This window comes from Oxyura jamaicensis, chromosome 9 (genome assembly GCF_011077185.1).
Source record: "Oxyura jamaicensis isolate SHBP4307 breed ruddy duck chromosome 9, BPBGC_Ojam_1.0, whole genome shotgun sequence".
Classification (NCBI taxonomy): Eukaryota; Metazoa; Chordata; class Aves; order Anseriformes; family Anatidae; genus Oxyura; species Oxyura jamaicensis.
In genome coordinates this window covers 10,659,043-10,678,352 of record NC_048901.1, presented here as the reverse complement: position 1 = coordinate 10,678,352, position 19,310 = coordinate 10,659,043, and the positions used below count along the sequence as shown (strand labels likewise).

At 47.0% G+C, this 19,310-nt stretch overlaps 1 protein-coding gene across 2 annotated transcripts; it reads left to right on the top strand.

The window, feature by feature from the left end:
* The first annotated feature begins 1,915 nt into the window (after positions 1-1,915).
* On the top strand, positions 1,916-16,402 carry CLDN18 (claudin 18). 2 transcript variants are annotated; one of them, XM_035335161.1, is made up of 5 exons: positions 1,916-2,135; positions 14,409-14,573; positions 14,902-15,007; positions 15,260-15,370; positions 16,225-16,402. In XM_035335161.1, exons 1-5 carry the CDS (start codon positions 1,916-1,918, stop codon positions 16,400-16,402), a joined length of 780 nt encoding a protein of 259 aa, XP_035191052.1. The 2 variants fall into 2 exon arrangements, with proteins under 2 accessions (XP_035191052.1, XP_035191050.1); XM_035335159.1 differs by lacking the exon at positions 1,916-2,135 and adding an exon at positions 9,488-9,707.
* The last annotated feature ends 2,908 nt before the right edge of the window (positions 16,403-19,310 follow it).

Here is a 19,310-nt window from a genome sequence, read left to right as displayed (position 1 = left end):
AAATGATTCTACCCAATTCTTCTGCCCTCTGTAAATTGGCACAGGCATCGAAATAAAATGGGGGTGATCTGCCGTTTGCTTGCACACAGCTTTTCCATGCATACGCATCTTCCAGGCCTTGCAGGTTGATCAGATGTGAGGCAAATCTACCTTTAATTCAGTTTATTCAAAGCCATGCCATCTGCCATGAGTCCTGCCTGTCGCCAGGTGACCCTGGTTGTGACAAACACAGTGAGTGTATTTGCGCTCCGGTTTTGGGTTCTATATTTGGCGGTGTGATACCAGGAAAGCTTGCTGTGATTAAGCTCTGTTGACTGATACCGAAAGTAATTGCAGCCACGACACACAGCGGGTGAGGTGTGTCACTGGGGCTGGTATCGCTGTGCCCAAAAAGGGTCTAGAAGAGGGAACTGTGAGAGTAAGCGTGATTCACCAATACCGCTCCTTTGGGGAAAACGAGGAAAAGGGAGCAATGCCATGTTTAAACCAGACGACTATTGGTGAGACACACGGAGTCATCTTTTCCCTTTTTGGTGTCTAGTTTTGGGCACTATTTTTCCTGAACAATGAAGAGCAAAACTCAGTATTAGGCACAATATTGATTTTTGAAACTCTGGGATAAATTTTCCTAGGCAAGAGCAACATCTCCCTTCTGGACACTGTCCAAAGGCAGATCAGAGCATTAGTCTGCTGCAGGTGCAGGAATGGACTGGATGACTTTCCGAGGTCTCTTTCAGTTCCACTTCTTCTGAAGGACCCAGCCTAGACCTCCAAGTGCCTTGCATGAACCTGGCACTACAAAGACAGGGCTCAATTGTATTCTCCCTCCCATGAGAGCAGCTCTCCAGCAACATCCCTGACTGCATCCAGGTCAGCACCCATGGTAAACAGGGCTAGGAAGGAAGTGGTGAGGGATGGAGCAGAATGGGCCAAAAAGACATTACCCAACAAAGAGTCTCTAGGTGAAGGTCCGGTCTCTAAGACATTCTTGTCTCACAGCAATACTTAGTGACGTACCTGCTTTCTCTTCAAAAGTGATAGAGAATGAGAATACACGTTTGCTTCGATGATTTTTTTCCTTCGGGCTGTCTGCCTGACTTGGTCAAGCAGCAAAATGAGCCCTCCCTGCTGCTCCCTCAGCATCCTGCAGGTTCCCACCACGCACCCTTTGGCAGCGGCTCCTTTCCCTTTGGCTCGCAGCCTGGCTTCACCATGCAGTGAGATTCATCCCAGCTCCTGCCCTGCTGGGGCACTGTCCTTGGCTACGTGCTACCCTCTGCTGCACACCGTCCTTTGCTCAAATTTTGTGGTCAAGCATGAGGCAGTGGTCTGTCCCACGGTCCCCCTGAGCCTGGTCCTGGACTCAGTTGTGTGTAGATGAGATGAGAGTGGTTTGTAGAATGCTTTGTGCTACACATACCTGCAAGCATCCCCCAGATAAAGGGGTGCTAATAAATGCCTCCCCACTGGGCTCAGAATCGCCAACCCTGCCAGAAAAGGACTAGGCTCTCCATCCATTTTATCTGTTACATTTGATTTAAGCATCTCTGTGCCTGCCCCCCTGGAGCGTGTGGCTGCCTCTGAAGGTTTAAGGGACTGGTTTAAGGGACCTCCTGGTCCCCGACTGCCCAGGCTGGCTGCACCTCTGCTTCGAAAGAGAAGGTAAACAGAGAGCGAGGCGTTCACGCCGTCTGCAACAAATGGCCCTTGGTACTGAGCGAGGAAAATTATCTCACCGAAACAGATAAAGGGAAAGGGTAGGTTTGTATGGCGCGGGCCAGACCTCTCCTGACTCCCGTCCATGACGTAGGCTGTGCCTCCAGCTAAAAGTCCCGTCTGCCCTGGCGGCGTGCCCCAGAGCCAACTTGTGGAGGCTTGTGCGCACCGAGGGCCTGCCCAGCGAGCCACCAGCACCATGTCCGTCACAATATGCCAGTCCATGGGCTTCGTGGTGTCCGCTTTAGGAATAGGAGGCATCATCGCATCGACATGCATGGACCAGTGGAGCACCCAGGACCTGTACAACAACCCGGTGACGGCCGTGTTCAACTACCAGGGCCTGTGGCGCACGTGTGTCCGGGAGAGCTCTGGCTTCACCGAGTGCCGCGGCTACTTCACCATCCTGGGGCTGCCAGGTAGGGCCTGTTGGTGGCGAGGGCCGGGAGGGCAACACCGTGGCCACGCTGCATCCCAACTGGTGCCGTGGGAGAGCAATGGTGATGGGGGATTGTCGGTGCAGAGCAGGGAACCCACCTTTTAGCTATAAGGGACATGGTTTGGAGGACAGGGCCCTTGGAGGCACCTCAGCTCCCCACTGCATGGTGCACGTGGCTTCCCACCAGAACCACTAAAGTTCCTGGTGTCTGAGAAGACCCTTTTCAAAGAGGATAAGCCACAGTTTAGCTCACCCTACTACTGTATGGGCTAACAACACCAGGCTGGATGTCTCCCTAACTCTCCTTCAGTTCCAGTTTTTCCTTCCAAGGGTGTCATTTCTGTCCTGGTTGAGCCCAGAGTACCCAGGGCTGTGAACAATTAGGTTGCAACAGGATTATCGGGATTTCCTTCTTGCCTTAATACACTGAGGAGAGGGGCACTTAGGCTATTCTGTCCATCTACCCTCTGTGCTTCAACACAAGAACAGAGGGAAGAAGCCGATTATATCAGCAGATACTGCAGAACTTCTGCAGAATGGCATTTCCAAAACAGAAATTCACCCACCTCTGGGTCTTCGTTCCCAGCTGGTGTTAGCATCCTCATGCAGGTGTCAGGGGTGCCTATGAGCATCTTCCACTTGCTGGAGCCATGGCTTTCTGTGGCTGTGGATGGCCCCATGTGTTCACACCAACTCCTGGGTGCAGGCATGCATTTTGATAGAAGGACACGGTGCAGATCCTGCCTGGGCATCCTGTTGTGAGGTCCCTGGCAAAAGCCGTGAGTTGCAGCAGGTGAACCACCAACAACATCTGAAGGGGGATGTTTGGGCAGGGCTTGGATTCACGCAATCACTGTTGTCAAAGTCGAGATGTCTCCCCAGGGGAAAATGCATGCAGCAAGGGGCAGAACAGGTTGGAAAACTCAATTCCAGCAGGCTAATTGCTTATACGCATAAAGATTAAAGTTGCCTTGCAAGGAACAAATAGAGGTGTGAAAAGCATATCGTCTCGCCATGTAGTCTTAAGTTACACCCACACACACTCTCCCACCTCACACTATAGAACTTCCTCAGTTCATCAGCTCTGATAGCTTAAAATTATGGAGAATGTAACTCTAGAGAAGGAACAGTTGAGCTTTTCAAGCGTTCATCTCCGGGAACTACTTTCATCTTTGCAGAAATTGGAGAATCCTTGAGATTTGGGGTCGTTTTGTTGCTGTGAAATACCTTAAAAAATCTCAGCACTGCAGTGCGCCATTACAGCCCCTTTTTTTCAGGTCCCAGCCCCCAGAATGCTGGCGGTAGGGTGGGCATAAATTTCCTAAAATGCAAATGCACAGCAGTCAGGCTGGGGGGTGGATTTCCTACATTTATCTGACTGGTTGCTGGAGATGCCTCTGTCCCTCCCAAATACTCTCCTAAATGTTGAGATTTCCAATGAACCGCTCACCTTGGAGGTTCAACAGAGCTACTGGGTGAATTGCTGGGTTTATTGCACAAACAGGGATTTAAAAATATCATATAACAAAGCACAACTTTTAAAAATAAAGTTGGGTGGGATTCTGACGTTCCTGAAGTTGCAGTAAAAACCCCCAAAGGTGCTGAGGGGTCATTGCCTTCACTGCTGGTGCGTGACTATGTGAATATTCATGTGCTTTTGTCCCAACGAGCTGCTTTCTGTGGCCAGTGCTATCAGCACTGCCCTACGAAGCGAGGTGGATTTTTCCTTTCTTTTTAATGAGCAGGGCTTGCTCTTTTTCTCATGTCACTCCTTGTGCCCCCCCTTTTCCCTCCGTTATATATCATTTGGCACTGCCAGTCTCTGGAGAAGCTGGTGCAAAAATAAGCTCCAGGCCTCTGGTCTCCATCCCCTGTATTCATCTGCTCCTACGGGCATCTCATCCCACCCGCTGCTGCTGAAGGGCAGCTGCATCCCAGCCAGAGGGGGGCACAAAGTGATGCTAAAAATGAAATTATTAATTTGCAAAGAAATTATTTAAGCAGATTGTTGCAACGTTTATTCTAACCATACTGCACCTTGGTCTCCATTAAACCTCCCTTGCAAACCACACCATAGTTAATGGTTTGTCAGCATTTCCATTATAAACCCCTATTTATTATTCTGACAATGGCAATTTATATTGGGAACAATAGTGCCGGAGTGAATAAAAATAATAGGACTCCAGCAAAGCAGCGAGGTGACCTGAGTACATCAGTGAAGTTTGGGTTTCTGAGGATTTTTTTCTTTCAATCCCTTGCTCCCATAGCAAAGATTAAACTTGCCTTGCCCATCATCTATCTTCAATTTAGTTGGGAATTTTAATTTCAAATGGATTGAGGAAAAATCAAGATAATAGAAGAAAATGAGAAATAACAGGTACTTTATGTCTCCCCCTCTCACTGCTCAGCTATAAACAGTCAGTCCCTGGTGAAATGTGTCACTTGAGATCTAAGACTGTTTGTTCTGATTTTGCTTTCTCTTATTATTTTTGCTGCTTGTTTCAGTGTGTGGGCAGACCTTACTGTGACTGTCTGGAGGACACAATCTGAATTTGAACATACAAATAATAGAGAAGTAGAGGTAGCTAAGCACTGGTGAAGGTGATCATTCCACCTATTGCAGAAGTCTCACTTTCCGCAAAAATGAGAGTTTTTCAGTTGCTTACAAGTTTGTTAACCTCCAGTAACGTTGGCAGTAATCTTCCTCTTTTCTATTTTGGTCTCTTTTATTTCCAGTCATCTTCAGCTAGAGCTGTTCAGCCATTTCTGAAAGGGCATTTTGTTCTTGAGACAAAATCCCTTTTGACCCTCCCAGGAAAGCTGAGACATCTCTTAGCTCTGTAACAAAAGGCTGGTGACTTAAAAAATAAGAATATTTCAGATTTTCCAACAGCAAACTTTGAGTCTGAAAGCATCCCATTAAACTTCTGTAGCTGGTAACTTTTTGTGGCCATGCAAACTTATGTGGCAGGGTATTTGTGTCTTCTAGGAGTTTGCTTGGACTTGTTATGAACTCTAGGCTATGAAGGGTCTTTTGCTGTCTCGGATTTTTTTTTCAGTCTATTAATGAAATTCTAAGAAGTTTTTCTTTTTTATTTTTATTTATTTACATACAACCAACTCACATTTTTTTGGCATAACCCTACTAAAAACCTTGCTCTGGGTTTGTAGGTGTTTTTATTTTTATTTTTTAGACTGGGCAGGAAACAACATTTCTGCTGGATGTTCATAAGGATGGGGACCTCTAGTTGCTGTGTCTGGGCTGAGCTACAGCTCATAGGCTGGTAGGGAAGGATGCAGCTCCATTCATCCCAGCTCTGCTGAGGGACCTCCAAAACCTGTCTGGACCACCTGAAGACCAGTGGGGTAGAGGACGCCTGAGATGCGACGGGGTGCTGACATTACCCCTTTCCCCACCGAGGTTCGGGAAGGCTGGGCAGCCCTTCTCATGCTATGGACCTGTGGGCCACATATTTTGGGAGGTTGCAGTCATCATAGCAATGGAGGGACAGAAAGAAAAGGGAGGGTTTGCTTTATTTCGGCCTGAACGAGCTGGAACTGACTGGCAGGGTGTGAGCTATATTTGCAAATTTTAAAGTCAACATGAGCTGTAGGTGATTTTTATGGGAGAGGCAGTGATAACATTCAGGAGTTGCAATGGGACTAGTGAACGGTTTTGAGATAATACAGAGCTGACGCCTGGGTAGATAAAGCAAGAATGAGCTGAAATAAAGGTTGCAGAGGGGAGTGGTCACAAAGAACCCTTCCTTTTCCTCGTTTGGTATACCTCTGAGTGGGGAGCAGCCCTATTCTCTGCTTCTTGGTGGGGCAGCTTGGTCTTCGTGAGAGATGTGCCACGTCGTGCCGCTTCCTCTGTTTTGGCTCGGTATCGCCATGCAGAAGGGCAAGCACTCTGGCCCCAAAATTCCACCTCTTTGATGGAGACTGAAAAAAGGTCCATGCTTGGGGAGAGGTCCCACACCTTCCAGCCACTCTGGGCCATAGACAACCGCCAGGAATGGCTGGAGGTGGGTGTCAGGTGGTGGTAAAGATGCTGAGACATGCTCTACAGCTGCCCACCACCCAACTATTCTTCAGGTTGTGCACTGAGCCAACAGTTCAGATAAAACCTCCAGGTCATCCTTTATTATTGGACTGGGTGCTGGGAAAATGGTGCGATGAGTTTTTTTTTTTTTTTTTTTTTTTTCAAAGGGAAATGTATTTTTTTCCCTATCGTGTGTGGCTCAGAAGCAACCGTTAACAACAAACACACTGCATTTGGGTTTAAAATAAGAACATTTCAGAGAGGCAGAGAAAATAGGCTGGAAGAAGGATTGGGATGGAAACAGCTTTTTTTTTTTTTTTTTTTTTTTTTTTTTTTTTTTCCAGAACTTTGCTACAGCCACCGAGGAAGGTACCTGTGGGGACTTGGAGTCCCGTGTCTACAAGCACAATACAAATCAGAGCATGAAAAAAGGCAAGCAGCTAATGCTGGGCTGGCTGAATAGCATCTGAAGCAATATGCCCAGCAATGAGTAAATAAAAACCTCTCCACAAGTTAAAAATCCTTCAAGTACAGCAGTGCCTGGGGTGCTGAGCATGGCTGAGGGTTCATTTGTTGCTTAGCTCAGAACTCAGCGTGACCCCCATTGCCCAAGCTGCTGCTCAGCTCCGTTTTCTGGGGGAGCACTCCTGAGGGTATGGGGGAAAATGTCTGCCCCTGCCCTAGTTAATCCTATTCTGAGGCATGGTTCGGTTTGGGCCCTCGAAATCAGACACAGATGGGTTCATCCAGGCTTTCTCGTGTGCCTGGAGGTGATGGTTTTGGACTGCTCCACCATGCTGTGTGGTTTTCATGCCCCTGAATAACGTTTATGAGAAGCAGCATTCCCACCTCAGCTGCAGAAGACTGCATCCCCAAGGAGAGATTAGCGAGACAGCGCTGCCTGGATGGCAGACCACCAGCCCGAGGCACAAATAGGGACAATCTGGTGGACTGAACTTCTTCTAGCAGGTGTGTGGGACGAGAGATGAGGCTCGGGGTGTGAAATGGTGCAGAGGGAGAGGAGAAGAGAACCTCCTTGCTGGCTGGAAGAGCGGCTCCAGCTGCAGGCAGCCGAAACCAGCAGAAGGGGTCAGAGGAAGGAGTGGTTGCTCCCCTCCCGGCAAAGCAAACACAGGGACACGGCATGCAGGAGGGCCACCGCCACCAGCGAAATGGGTGGAGGTTCTTCTTGGGAAAAATCGGGAATAAAATGTTTGTCCGTTGCATTTCCCTCCACTATATATATATATTTTCCCCAAGGGGTTATGTTTAGCTGTGACCAGCCCTGGGGTATATTTGTATGTGTGTGTGCAGCTCTGCAAGCCATTGCATGCACTCCCTGCAGGGTGACACCAGCCTTGGGAGTAGGAGTGATGTCCCGGAGGAACACCGGTCCCTGGGACATGGCTAGAAGTGGCCTAGCCTGGAAAAAGAGAGATGTGCCCTCTTGGCACTTGGTGGCAAGAAGAAGGCAAGTTGTGAGGCAAGAAGAAGAGGAGTCCTTCTGACCTGCTGGGCAGCATCAAGCATGGTCACAACCAGCCCTTCTGGAGTGATGCTCAGGAATGGGGACAACTTTGGGCATCTCCTTCATCTGCCCCATCTGCCACAGGCTGTGGGGCCATAAAGGTTGGGATGTGGAGCTGGCTACATTGCTTGTTCTAGCCCTTGTTGTCCTCCCATCTTCCAGGTCCTCCCCAGCCCTGAATTTTCACAATGAATTACCCCAGATGAGGTATGTTTGATGTTTGTGAGCGTGCCCTCTTCCTCACTGAGGATGAGCAGCTGCTAGCACCTCTCATTCTTGAGGGCTCACTTCCATGGGTTTTGGTCACTTTATTAATTTTGCTGGCTCCTTCTGACCTTTAGATATGTTGGAGCTGGCCATTCCACTGATGTAAACTTGCCAGTGGAAATGACTAAATTTGAACAAAACTGTTGGAAGCAAAGACATCTTGTGCCTGGCCCTGGAGGACTTTGATGGCTGTGATCTGTAGTTGTACACAAGATGTGAATTGGCTTTGGCAGGACCTACCAGACTCCAATGCAAAAGCTTTTCTGCCTGCTGCCCACCAGCTCTCTGCACAGTCCCAAAAACAAAATGGGTTCCCCGGGTTCTCCAGAAGGAATAGCCAATGTGTAATAACCCCACTGCAGAAATCAGCTTCTCCTCCATTCCTTGTAGCTTTCACGCAGCATTGTGACCAGGCAATTGTATGGAGAGGGATGGAGGCACGGAGCTGGGCTGGATAAAGCAAGAATTTGTTTCTAGGTCAGGGCTGAACTAAATCTCTCAGAGCAGGGTCTTGGATCAGAAGGGATGAGCGTGAAGTCTGGAGGGTCCTTGTATCTCACTGCACTCCATCAGCAGTGCATCATGGCAGATTTGTATTACTCCCCTGAGCCTAGCACGTCTCCGCTGCCCCAAGAGATAATTCATTTTCTAATTCTTATACCCCCTGCCACATTCTCCAGGACCACTGCCCCACCTAATGCAGACAAGCACCTGCAAAAAAAACACTTTCTGGATGGTCCCTGCCCCCCACATGGGTTTTGGTGGGGCCACATGATGGGTGATGGGGATGTGGTTGGAGGAGAACAGGGCTGAGGGAGCATTTCTGGGTCATTTGGGGGTTCTTGAGCATTTGAGGTGACCTCGGTGATGCTCAAGGAGGCTGCAAGGAACAGCGATGCCCCTATTTGTGGTGGTGGCCACATGCCACCCGCTGAGCTCACCATTGGTGTCCCTATCCACCTCCATGCCTCTTTTACAACCTGCAGGGACAGCAGGGCACGGAGGAGTCCCCATCTTGGCCTGCTGGCTGTTTTACTCCTCCATTGCATAAGCAGAGAGCCAAGGAGGTGGTAAGCTGTGGGTGCTGAGCTGTCCTGGGAATGTGCTCTTTCCCCCTGCCCCTCTCAGCACGCTCATGCTGTGCCAAGCATGCAACAGGAGCCCGATGGGCAGCAAAGGGTTTTGGAAGGGGCCGGTGCGAGCTCTGAGTGGGTTGCCCAACACTTGACCGAGCGTGGCCACTTAGCCCGGGAAGGACAAGCACTTCTAAAGGACAAAAGCTCGTATCTTGGGCCCTGCCAGCACAAACCAACCCAGCGAGAGTGAAACCGGACTATCTTGCAAAAACACTTTGTGCAAACACACCGCTCAATGGAAAGCATCTGATAAGGGCTGCTGCGTTTCTGGTGGCTCAGTCGGGAGGACTTCGGTGCTCCCATTAGGTCTGCGGCTTCCCGGGGCTGTCTCACCTCCTCTCGCTGGGGGAGACACCATGTCCACCACCATCTGCCAGGTGATGGGGTTCATCGTCTCGTCGCTGGGGGTTGCGGGGTGCATGGTGTCCACTGCCATGGATATGTGGAGCACACAGGACTTGTATGACAACCCGGTCACAGCCGTCTTCCAGTATCAGGGACTGTGGAGGAGCTGCGTGCGGCAGAGCTCAGGCTTTACAGAGTGCCGGCCGTATTTCACCATTCTTGGGCTGCCAGGTAGGGCAAAAGATGCAGCAGGTTAAAACCAGGAGCTCTCCGGTAGCTCTGCACCCACAAACAGGAGCAGAAATCTTAAAGCACTTTGCAAGGAATAAAATTTCCAGGCTTCTCGGTGCATGGACATAAAAATATGCATGTATTTGTTACCAAAATAATACCTTTACCCGGTGCAGACTACAACTTGGAGCATGTGTAGGTGATCTCTGGATGAGTGCCATGGGGCTCAGCTCTGTTACTGATGTGAGGAGAGTGAGGATGCTTAGACCTGCACATATTCTGCCCCTTTGGACCAAAGCACAAGGAAAGCAGCTGCACGCGGGTATTGTGTTGTAATCAGAATTGTGGGTTCTGTTGAAAACAATTGTATTATTTTTCCCATAAAATACAGACTTTTTTCTGTAATGGAAGAAACCTCTGAGCAGTGTGGGCAGGGCAAGGAGGGGAAGGGTGTGCTCAGTCATCGTGGAGTTTTAGTGGTTGCAGCAGTAGGTTGCAGAGGGGTTTTACTTACTTGTTTGCTTGTGATTTCCGCAGTGTCAGGTACAAAAGGAGCAGTTTTTCCCACCTCCCTTCATGTGAGGGTATGCCAGTGCTCCCGAGCTAGCTGGAGCAATGGGAAGGGGGCAGCCAGCCTGGCTCTCCATGCCTCCCCATGCCCTATGGCAGCCGTGCCCTGCCACCAAGCACCAAACACAGTTCTGAACGCCTTTTCACTCTTGGTGCACTGTTGCAGCTAGGTGCAAGCAAGCACCACTGCATGCAGGCCTTCTGCATCTAATGACTGGTGCGGAAGAAAGAACAAGGCAGGCTCCCAGCCCGTACCCTCACGGATGCCCACCCTCCTCCCCTTCTGCAAGGCAAGAGCAAATGCTGTGGTGAAGGCCAGAATGCTGGCGGGGGGGTTTGTCTTCTGAGAACAGGCTGCGACCACCCTGAGGGGTGGAATAAATGTGTTCCTGGGGCTCCAGCCTTGGGATTGCCAGGTGAATTCTTGCTCATTTTGAAGAACAAAGATGGTGGATGGTATCACTCCTTACCTGGCCACATTCATTTCACAGAAAAAATGTATTTATTAAACTATACATACACATGTTGATCTCTACATTTACATATCATAATAGTGCTGCGTGTATGTGATTGTGTTTAACAGAGCATTGAGGCAATGCTAACCTTTACTTTGATGGTAATTTATCATTATCAAGATTCTACTTTTCATTTTATTCTTAAGTGATAAAGCAACAAAGAAATGTGCAAGGCATTCACAGACAATTTCTGTTGTGTCATAGAGATATTCTGTCAGTTTTATTCTCTTTATGTGCCCATTTATTTGATGACGACCTTAAAACATAAAGAAGGAATGCCCTAGCTTCAGTTTAGTTAACTTAAAAAAAGCATTTTCCCCTGAAGTTTCTATATTCCATTGATCACACTCATCATAAACTTACATTTTCACCTTTTTATTTTGTATTAGTAACAGAAATACTGCTGGTGTTAGTTTGGATGAATTTAAGTTGCTTTGTTTCACTCATCTCTCACTATTCACAACACTGGGGAGAAAGACAGCTCTCCAGCTCTGCTTAGGACTGAAAAAACAGAGTGATTCAAAATTGCAGACTTTTATTTTATTTTATTTTATTTTATTTTATTTTATTTTATTTTATTTTATTTTATTTTATTTTATTTTATTTTATTTTATTTATTATTTCATTTCTTGGTAATGTGCTTGCATTGATACTGCTTTCTGGCAGACAAACCCTTTGAATGGAAATTGTGTGTGTGCAAAACCAGCAACCACGTATGCCCAAGTATGAGCACAGCTATTGTATCCCATGCAAAGTACACATGGAAAGATAGGCAGGCAGCTTCTGTGCTTGGCTTCAGCTACAGGGCAGCATGGTAGCTAGTGCTCCTGGTACAATTATTTTCCTCAGCCTCCTGCTTTGTTTGTCTGCGACCTTCCACTCCTTCCTGCTAGAGAAGGTAACTGCCTTTGAAAAGCAGCTCTCTTCAGAGGACTTCTGACGGATGCCAGATTTCACTTCATACTGCAGTGCTCTCACTTTTGGTCCCAGGATCCTGGTGAAGGGGTCTTAATGCCACAGCAGACCTGAGAGCACTTTCTTTTCCTTTCCATCCCTTTGCAGAAACAATGAATAAACCATCCCCATGGCACTGACATCCTGCAGAGAGGAGCAACTGCTGATTGCTTTGCACTTTGTTGTGCCCTGCCGTGTCTCCCTTCTCTACCCTTTTGATGGTGGCAAATTGCTGCTTTTCAGTGGAGATGCACCACACTTGGACTTCAGTGCTCCAGCAGAAGTCCGGTGTCTGCAGGAGGTGCTTGTCTTGGCCTGCTTGTTGTGCCTTTCCATGGGTACTCAAAGCCCTGGGAACATCTCCACTGGGAACCCACAATATCCTGATGAGGTCTTGGCTTCGGGTCACCTATCCTGGAATGGCTTGGACCACCCTAATAATGTATAGAGACCAGAAGGTCTGTAGAAAGCTCCCCAGGAACAAAAGACTGTTCTGGAGACAGACCCTGAAGGCTACAAGGACCTGCCATCAGGATCCTTAGTGTCTTATGCTGCCTTATCAGCCTCTGCTGCCCATCCTGAAACCAGGCAGTTAGAAAGAAACTTAAGTGATTGTAAAGACAAATGAGTATTGTGATTTTCTTCTCTTTACAGCTCTCTGCTTTGCATCAGGTGCTGCACGAACACCTTTTGAGGGCTGATAAGGCATATCCGCCAGCTTCTTGTTCTCGGATGAATAATAACTAGTGAGCTCGCACCTGGGGGCTGATGAATGGGAGATTGAAAATCCCAGGCTCGTTAGCACTTGTTATCAGCTGATAAGGGCAAATTGAGTCATAAGAGCCGCAGCCCCAGTGGGACTGCCAGATGGGAGAAGGTGATGTAGTCCCAGCTTGTGGGATGGCAAAGGGCTGTTTGTCTGGGCGTTGTGGTTCTAGTGTGGTTCTGCTCAGGCTCCATACACCTTGCTGTCCGGGGGAGGGTTTGTAAGCAGTTCCCTTCCCTTCCCTGGGCCAGCCCAGTAAAAGGGATGATGGGCAGAGTTACTGCAGCTGCTGGGACTGTGGGATATGTTGCCTGTCCCTGTCAGTCACTCACAAGCTCTTGTCATCTTCCCTGAGTGTCATGCGCAGGGAAGCATCAAAGCCAAACCTAGGGCTGTGAGAGCTCATGGCAGGCCAAAAAGAGGTTTCAAAGTGTCCTGGCCAAATCACAACAGCCCTTGAAATACTTTTGACAGCGTCCTCCCAATGCCCTGCCAGCACTGCCGCCTTCCCATCTCTGCCAGGGAGGGGAGCGTCAGGCTGCAGGCGAGATAGGGTATGGGTCCCTATTAGAAAATCATCTTGGCGTTCAAATGCCTGGTCTTTTCCCTTCACTTCTCCATTTTAAAAGGTGCATGTTTCCTTTTGCTTTTCCCCCTACTTTTCTACTTAAACCAGGAGGAGCCTGGAGGGGTTTTGCTGCCTGATGGACGGCAGTGCTCAGCTTCCACCAGCATCACAGCTTGCCTCCAACCAAGCAACCCCACCCTGATGGCAATGTGCTCAATAAATTCAGGGCTAGGGCATTTGCGTGTCCTATTAACGAACATGGATGGGTGTATACAAGTCTAATATTACAAATAAGCAATCAAAGGACATGCTGGGGAGGTCATTGCTGAAGCCTTGTTGCTGTCCCTTAGTCTATGTGCAGTATTGGTCAAGGTGGTTTTCTCGTGTCCTGTGCCATGCTTTATTATAAAGGAGGAACATACAGAACTCCACTTGGAGTCACAGAGTGGTTGGAATAGCATGGATAGCTGGGTGGAGCTGTCTGTGCTCATTGCTGCCTAGGGAAAAAGTCTTTCTCAAATCATTTCAGTTATGAAACAATTTCAGCTTTTTTTAAAACAGGTCAGCCAAACAACAACAGAGCAATAGTGTGATGTAAGTTGCAGGTGCAGCAGACATGCGCATAAATACGGAGAGATAAAATGAGCAAATCCTTACAAATTAAACAAAGAAAATAAGGTTTCTATTCCACTTTGAAATGCAGGTAGAAAGTTGTGGCATTTCTAACAATACAGTCTGGGGCTCCTACAATATTTAAATTAAGGACCTGATATATTCCTGCAATGTTAAATATCCATTATCATACTGAGAATGAGTAGGAATATCAGTATCTTAAGATAATTTAGGCTTTATTTTAACTTTCTCACATTAGAAAGTCATGATTTTTCCACTCACTCCTATGAAACATTTTTCAATGCAAATGCAATCAGCTGAACTGCTTTATTTTGAGCAGCAATAGAGAAGGCCACCCAAGCCTGATTCACACTTGCCCCAGCTGTATACCAGCCCCTTTCCATCAATTTCAGCTGAATAAATGATGACCAATGCCCATGGATATTTCCAAAAATAAGTTGTTTAAACCATCAAAATCTTTTGTAGGTTGAGACAAAGAGCTGTGTTTCCAGAGGCATCCCAAATAATGCTGAGAGTAGATGTGGTGCCCATTTTCCATGGGATGGTCTTTGCTTTCAGCAAACTAAACAATTTTATTTTTTTTTTTTTCCTTTAACATTTTTATTTTTAGATAGAAATAGTCTTTAAAAACTTCTGAGGCTCCATCAGATCTCAATTCAGTTGTTCATTGTGGCTCTTGTTAATTTGTTTTGCAGCAATGTTCCAGGCTGTGAGGGCCCTCATGATCGTGGGTATTGTTCTGGGCATCCTTGGCCTTTTTGTGTGCATTTTTGCTCTGAAATGCATTCGTATCGGCAACATGGAGGATTCTGCAAAGGCCAACATGACTCTGACCTCTGGCATCATGTTTATCGTTGCAGGTAAGTGGGCGATGTTGTGTCTTTCATATGCAAATCATTGTGTTTGCCAGAAATTGAGGACTAGACCAGTCTTCGTCACATCTAGTCTCAGGCATTTCTGCTGGTAGGACTTGGGATTTTGAAGTATGAAGTTTTATTCTTGCTGCTGGAATGTAAATATGTAGAAATTGTGGCAGAAATGCAAACACACGGTGGTCCCCACTTGTCCATAAGGTACCATGTCAAGACACAAAGCAGTGTCTCACTCAAGTTTTAAGGTACTTTCTCAAGGCCCAAGGTGACCGCTTGTGCTACGGGGGTCTCAGTCAACCCTTCTGTCTGATCTCAGGTCTGTGTGCCATCACTGGAGTGTCCGTGTTTGCCAACATGCTGGTCACAAACTTCTGGATGTCCACAACCAACATGTACCAGGGAATGCAGAATGTCCAGAACAGGTAGGTGGTTGTTCAGCTCAGGATGCTCCATGGTGCAGATTTCCCTCAGGGCCAGGGCATGCTGCAGCTGAAGGAAAAACAAACTCTGGGTGCGGATTAGTCTGGTCCCATGACTTGGAAGATTCATTGAGTCTTGTTCTTATCTGCACTGGAGATAAGGATAAGTAGTCTGAGAAAATTGACTGGGGTGTCAATGAAGAAACACCCTGGACCATGGTCATGGCAGTAACCATGCACATTGCTGTTTTGTAGGTATACTTTTGGCTCAGCCCTCTTCGTTGGTTGGGTGGCAGGCGGCCTGGCCCTCGTAGGAGGCATCATGATGTGCCTTGCTTGCAGAGGAATGGTTCCAGAAGAATCCCGGTAAGTCTGTCTGTGGTGGACACAGGAAGGTATTGCAGAAAGCCTCGGGTGGCAAGATAGCATGCAATCAGTACACCACAAGACAGGTGTAGGCATAATGACCCCATTGCAAAAGTTATAGTGGTTAACAAGTCTTATGAGGAGCTGATGAGGGAAATGGAGTTGTTTAGCTGTGAGAAAAGGGAGCTCGGGAAACCTTGTTGTGCTGTACAATCACCTTAAATGAGGCTATAGCAAGGTGGGGATCGATCTCTTCTCCCATGCACCAAGTGATAAGATGAGGGGAAATGGCCTCAAGTTGTGCCAGGGGAGGTGTAGGTTGGGTACTAGGAAAAATTTCTTCACTGGAAGGGTTGTGAAGTATTGGAACAGGCTGCCCAGGGAAGTGGTTGAGTCACCATCCCTGGGGATCTTCAAGAAATATGTAGATTTAGAACTTACTAGCATGGTTTAGGGGTGGACATCAGTACTAGGTTAAAGGTTGGAATAGAGGATCTTAGAGGTATTTTCCATTTCCAACCAGAATAATTCTCTGATTGACACATCTGTTTGCCCTGTATCATGGCCCACGAGTGACAAGGTAGGCCCTGGTACCCTGGCACCATTGGCTAGTGCAAGTAGGTCCTTCACTCAGCCAGCAATTTACTCACAGGAAAGAAAGGATAAGTTTATGAAAAAATGTGAGAGAGACTTGTAGCCTGTCTGAGGGTGGTTGGTGCTTAGCATATTCAGGAACTCCAAGTAACGACAGTACAAAGTTTCCTAAAACCCAACAGCAAACAGGTGCATAGGGTGCAGCACTGGGGAGTCACAGAGCCCGCAGCAGCTGATGCCACCTCTCACGTCTCTTCCAGTTACAAGGCAGTGTCCTACAACGCGTCGGGGCGGAATATCTCCTACAGAACGGGGCCCTATAAGGTCGGTTCGGGGTACGAACCTGAAACGAAGACTAGGAAGGGTCCAGGGTATGAAGAAGCTCCTCGAAGCGAGGACGGAGGACGCTCGTACCCTTCAAAATATGACTATGTCTAGTAGACGTTCTGAGCTTGATATGTGCTGTATTTTACAGAACATTTTTCAGTTGAGAAACAAGTATACACAAACAAAGCAGTATGTAAATAGGGTTGTGTTTTCTATTGTTTTTCCCCCACTTGGAGGTGGTATCCTAACCACATTGGTTTTATTTGGCTGCTTGCTGGCATGCCTATAGCATCAGCATGCCTATAGCAAAAGTAATGTCTCTATGCTTTCAGAGTAAAACTGTTTCTTCATATTTTACATATAAACTCTGATAGCCAGGACCAGGATTCTGCCTTGTGCCATCTTCTAATTCTTTGAAAAGTTTTAAATTCCCATTTAGTAATGGTCCTGTTACGTCTGTGGTCACCGTGGGTGTCTGTGATTGAAAAACACATAGTGAGACTGTATACAAAAAAAGCCTTAACAAATCAATAAGCTAAACCAAAAACATTGTGAAAAGCAGAAATTGTAATCTGGAAATCTCCTGTATTATTTTGTGGTGTATTGAATGAAAACTAAGTTGTGTCCCTTTGGTGATGTCCTATGCATACAGACCATGTAGTGATGGCATTTTTCCTCCCTGGGCACTATTTCTACTCAGACACGCCTTTGCTTTGCTGGTGGTACTACAGTGCTGATCTGCTGTGATATTTAATCTGATTTATGTTACTTAGACATTTACTATAACCCGTGATACCAAAGTGTATTTATTTCTTCTGATCTCACTGGGGGATATACATAATCCATTGTTATTCCTATGCTAGACATTTGCTGTAGTAGCTGAAAACCTCTTTGTGTGACCGGTGTTCCTAAAGATGTCATCATTGATGAAACCAGAAGAATTTCTCATTTAGAATTAATTACAGTTACATTTGGAGCAGGAATCCCAGGGAGCACTAGATGTGTAACTCCATATTAACATCAGGACTTTCTTGTGTTATTCTTCCCCAAATAATGTGAAGTTTAAATCCTTGGTGGGACACTGCCCCTTACAGCCAATTCACAAGAAAGGATGCTGATTTAAAGGGGCTGAAGAAAGAGGCACAAGAACTCAAGAAAGTGCCTATGAGCATTGTGAAGGGTATTGAGGGATAAGTTAAAGAGAGAGCAAAAAAAAAGAGTCTGAACACTCCAAAGTAGCCATTTGGATAGATTTCTGCAACAGGCTTTTGTCCCACTCAGAACAATTGTTAGTTTTCCACACGTACATTTGTTTTGGCCAGACACTGATAGTCCCTTGGGTAGTTTCATGTTGTGGAGGCATCACGGGTAGAGCTGAACATTTCCTTGGAGTGTGGCCTTCAGAGGTGGAGGGAGCGCCTGGCATGGGCAGCACTGGGGTTGCCGGTCAGCAGAGGTGACCACCATGAGGAGAGGGGGGAAGAGTTTCCATCCAGCAGAGGTCCCTTTCTCCAGTTGGACTCTGGTCCCCACTGCCACCTGGGGAAACCAGTGGATGCCAGTGCTGACTCTTCCATTTCTACTAGTGGAGGACTTGTTTTAAGGATTTGTTCTGAAAGGAGACCACTTCAGTTGTGCAAAGAGAAACCTTGTCCTCTTTAAAATTAAATATATAGTCTTTTTGGTGGATTTTCCCCCACATCTCAGTATAGACTTAGCTTTTTTGCCTTTTTTCTGCATGCTGGTTTTTGTTTTGTTTTGTTGGTTGTTTATATTTTTTACTTTAGTATTAAAAAAAAAAAAAGGCCTTTACGACCCCAGATCATTGTTTTCATTTGTTCTTTCCTCGCCATGAACAGAAACTGCCAGCTTTCTTGCTCAGCCAAACTTGCCCCATGTAGGAATATTTGCCCTCACTGTGGAAAAGCTGCTGGGAGAGCTGCAGGCAGCTGCTCCTGAACCAGATTCATCTGCTTAAAGCATTTGCTGGGTTTTCCCAGCTGGAAAATCAAAAGATCTTCCTTGAACTCCCCAGGTGTCTGAGTGCAGCTCAGCAGGTACCCAGGGCTTTTGGGGGTTGGGACCACTTTGGTCAGCCCAGCATCTGCCTTTCAAGAGAGCAATTAAACACTTCTAAATACCTCATTGTTCTTAGGAGGGCAAAAAAAAAATATTGCTGGTATGCTTTTACTCCTGCCAGCTTCCATTGGAAAGGGGCTGAAAAGCACAGGAATGTTTAATTTAGATAGGAAACACTTAAGTGGTGGTTAGGTAGAGGTACACAGGGTAATGAAAAATACAGAAGAGTACTCGGGAAAAAAAATACTTTTTCATTTAGTGCACTTCATACTTAGTGCATTTCATAATGCACTAAAACTGTATTAGAACAACTAAAAAAAGAGAGGAGAAGGGAAGAGAGAGGAGAGGAGAGCAGAGGAGAGGAGAGGAGAAGAGAAGAGAGAAGAGAAAGAAGAGAAGAGCACACATAAAATTACAAGGACACAGTTCTGAAAGTTGCATTTTATTTTTATGCAACACAGATACTCTGACAAACACACTGAGCTGCCTATCTCTCAGTTTCACTTAGATGGGAGCAGGCATATAGATGACAAGATTGCGGGCAGGAGCATTATGGAGAGTGGCAGAAAGCCGAAGCAGAGCTGGATCCTCCGATTCCTGCCCTCAGTAGATTTCTAATCTTCCAGCACCAGTATTCATTTCCTTACCTTGGCTGGAAATTTGCAGTGTTAAAAAAAAAAACATCGGTATTCTTGCAGGCAAGAATAATATATTTATGAGCTTGTCTGTTATGTAGCAGCACCCGATATTACAGATGCTCCCCTCTTGGTTCTGAGCTGGCCATACAGGACCCGGTCTCGTGGTGGGCACCACCACGTGGGCACAGCCACAAATGGTGAGCATCGTGCACTGGGGGGTGACTGCATGGGGAGAAGCAGCACCCATAGCCATGGAGCTGCCTTTCCTCAGCAGAAAGCACTTGGTGTTTCCCTGCCTCAGA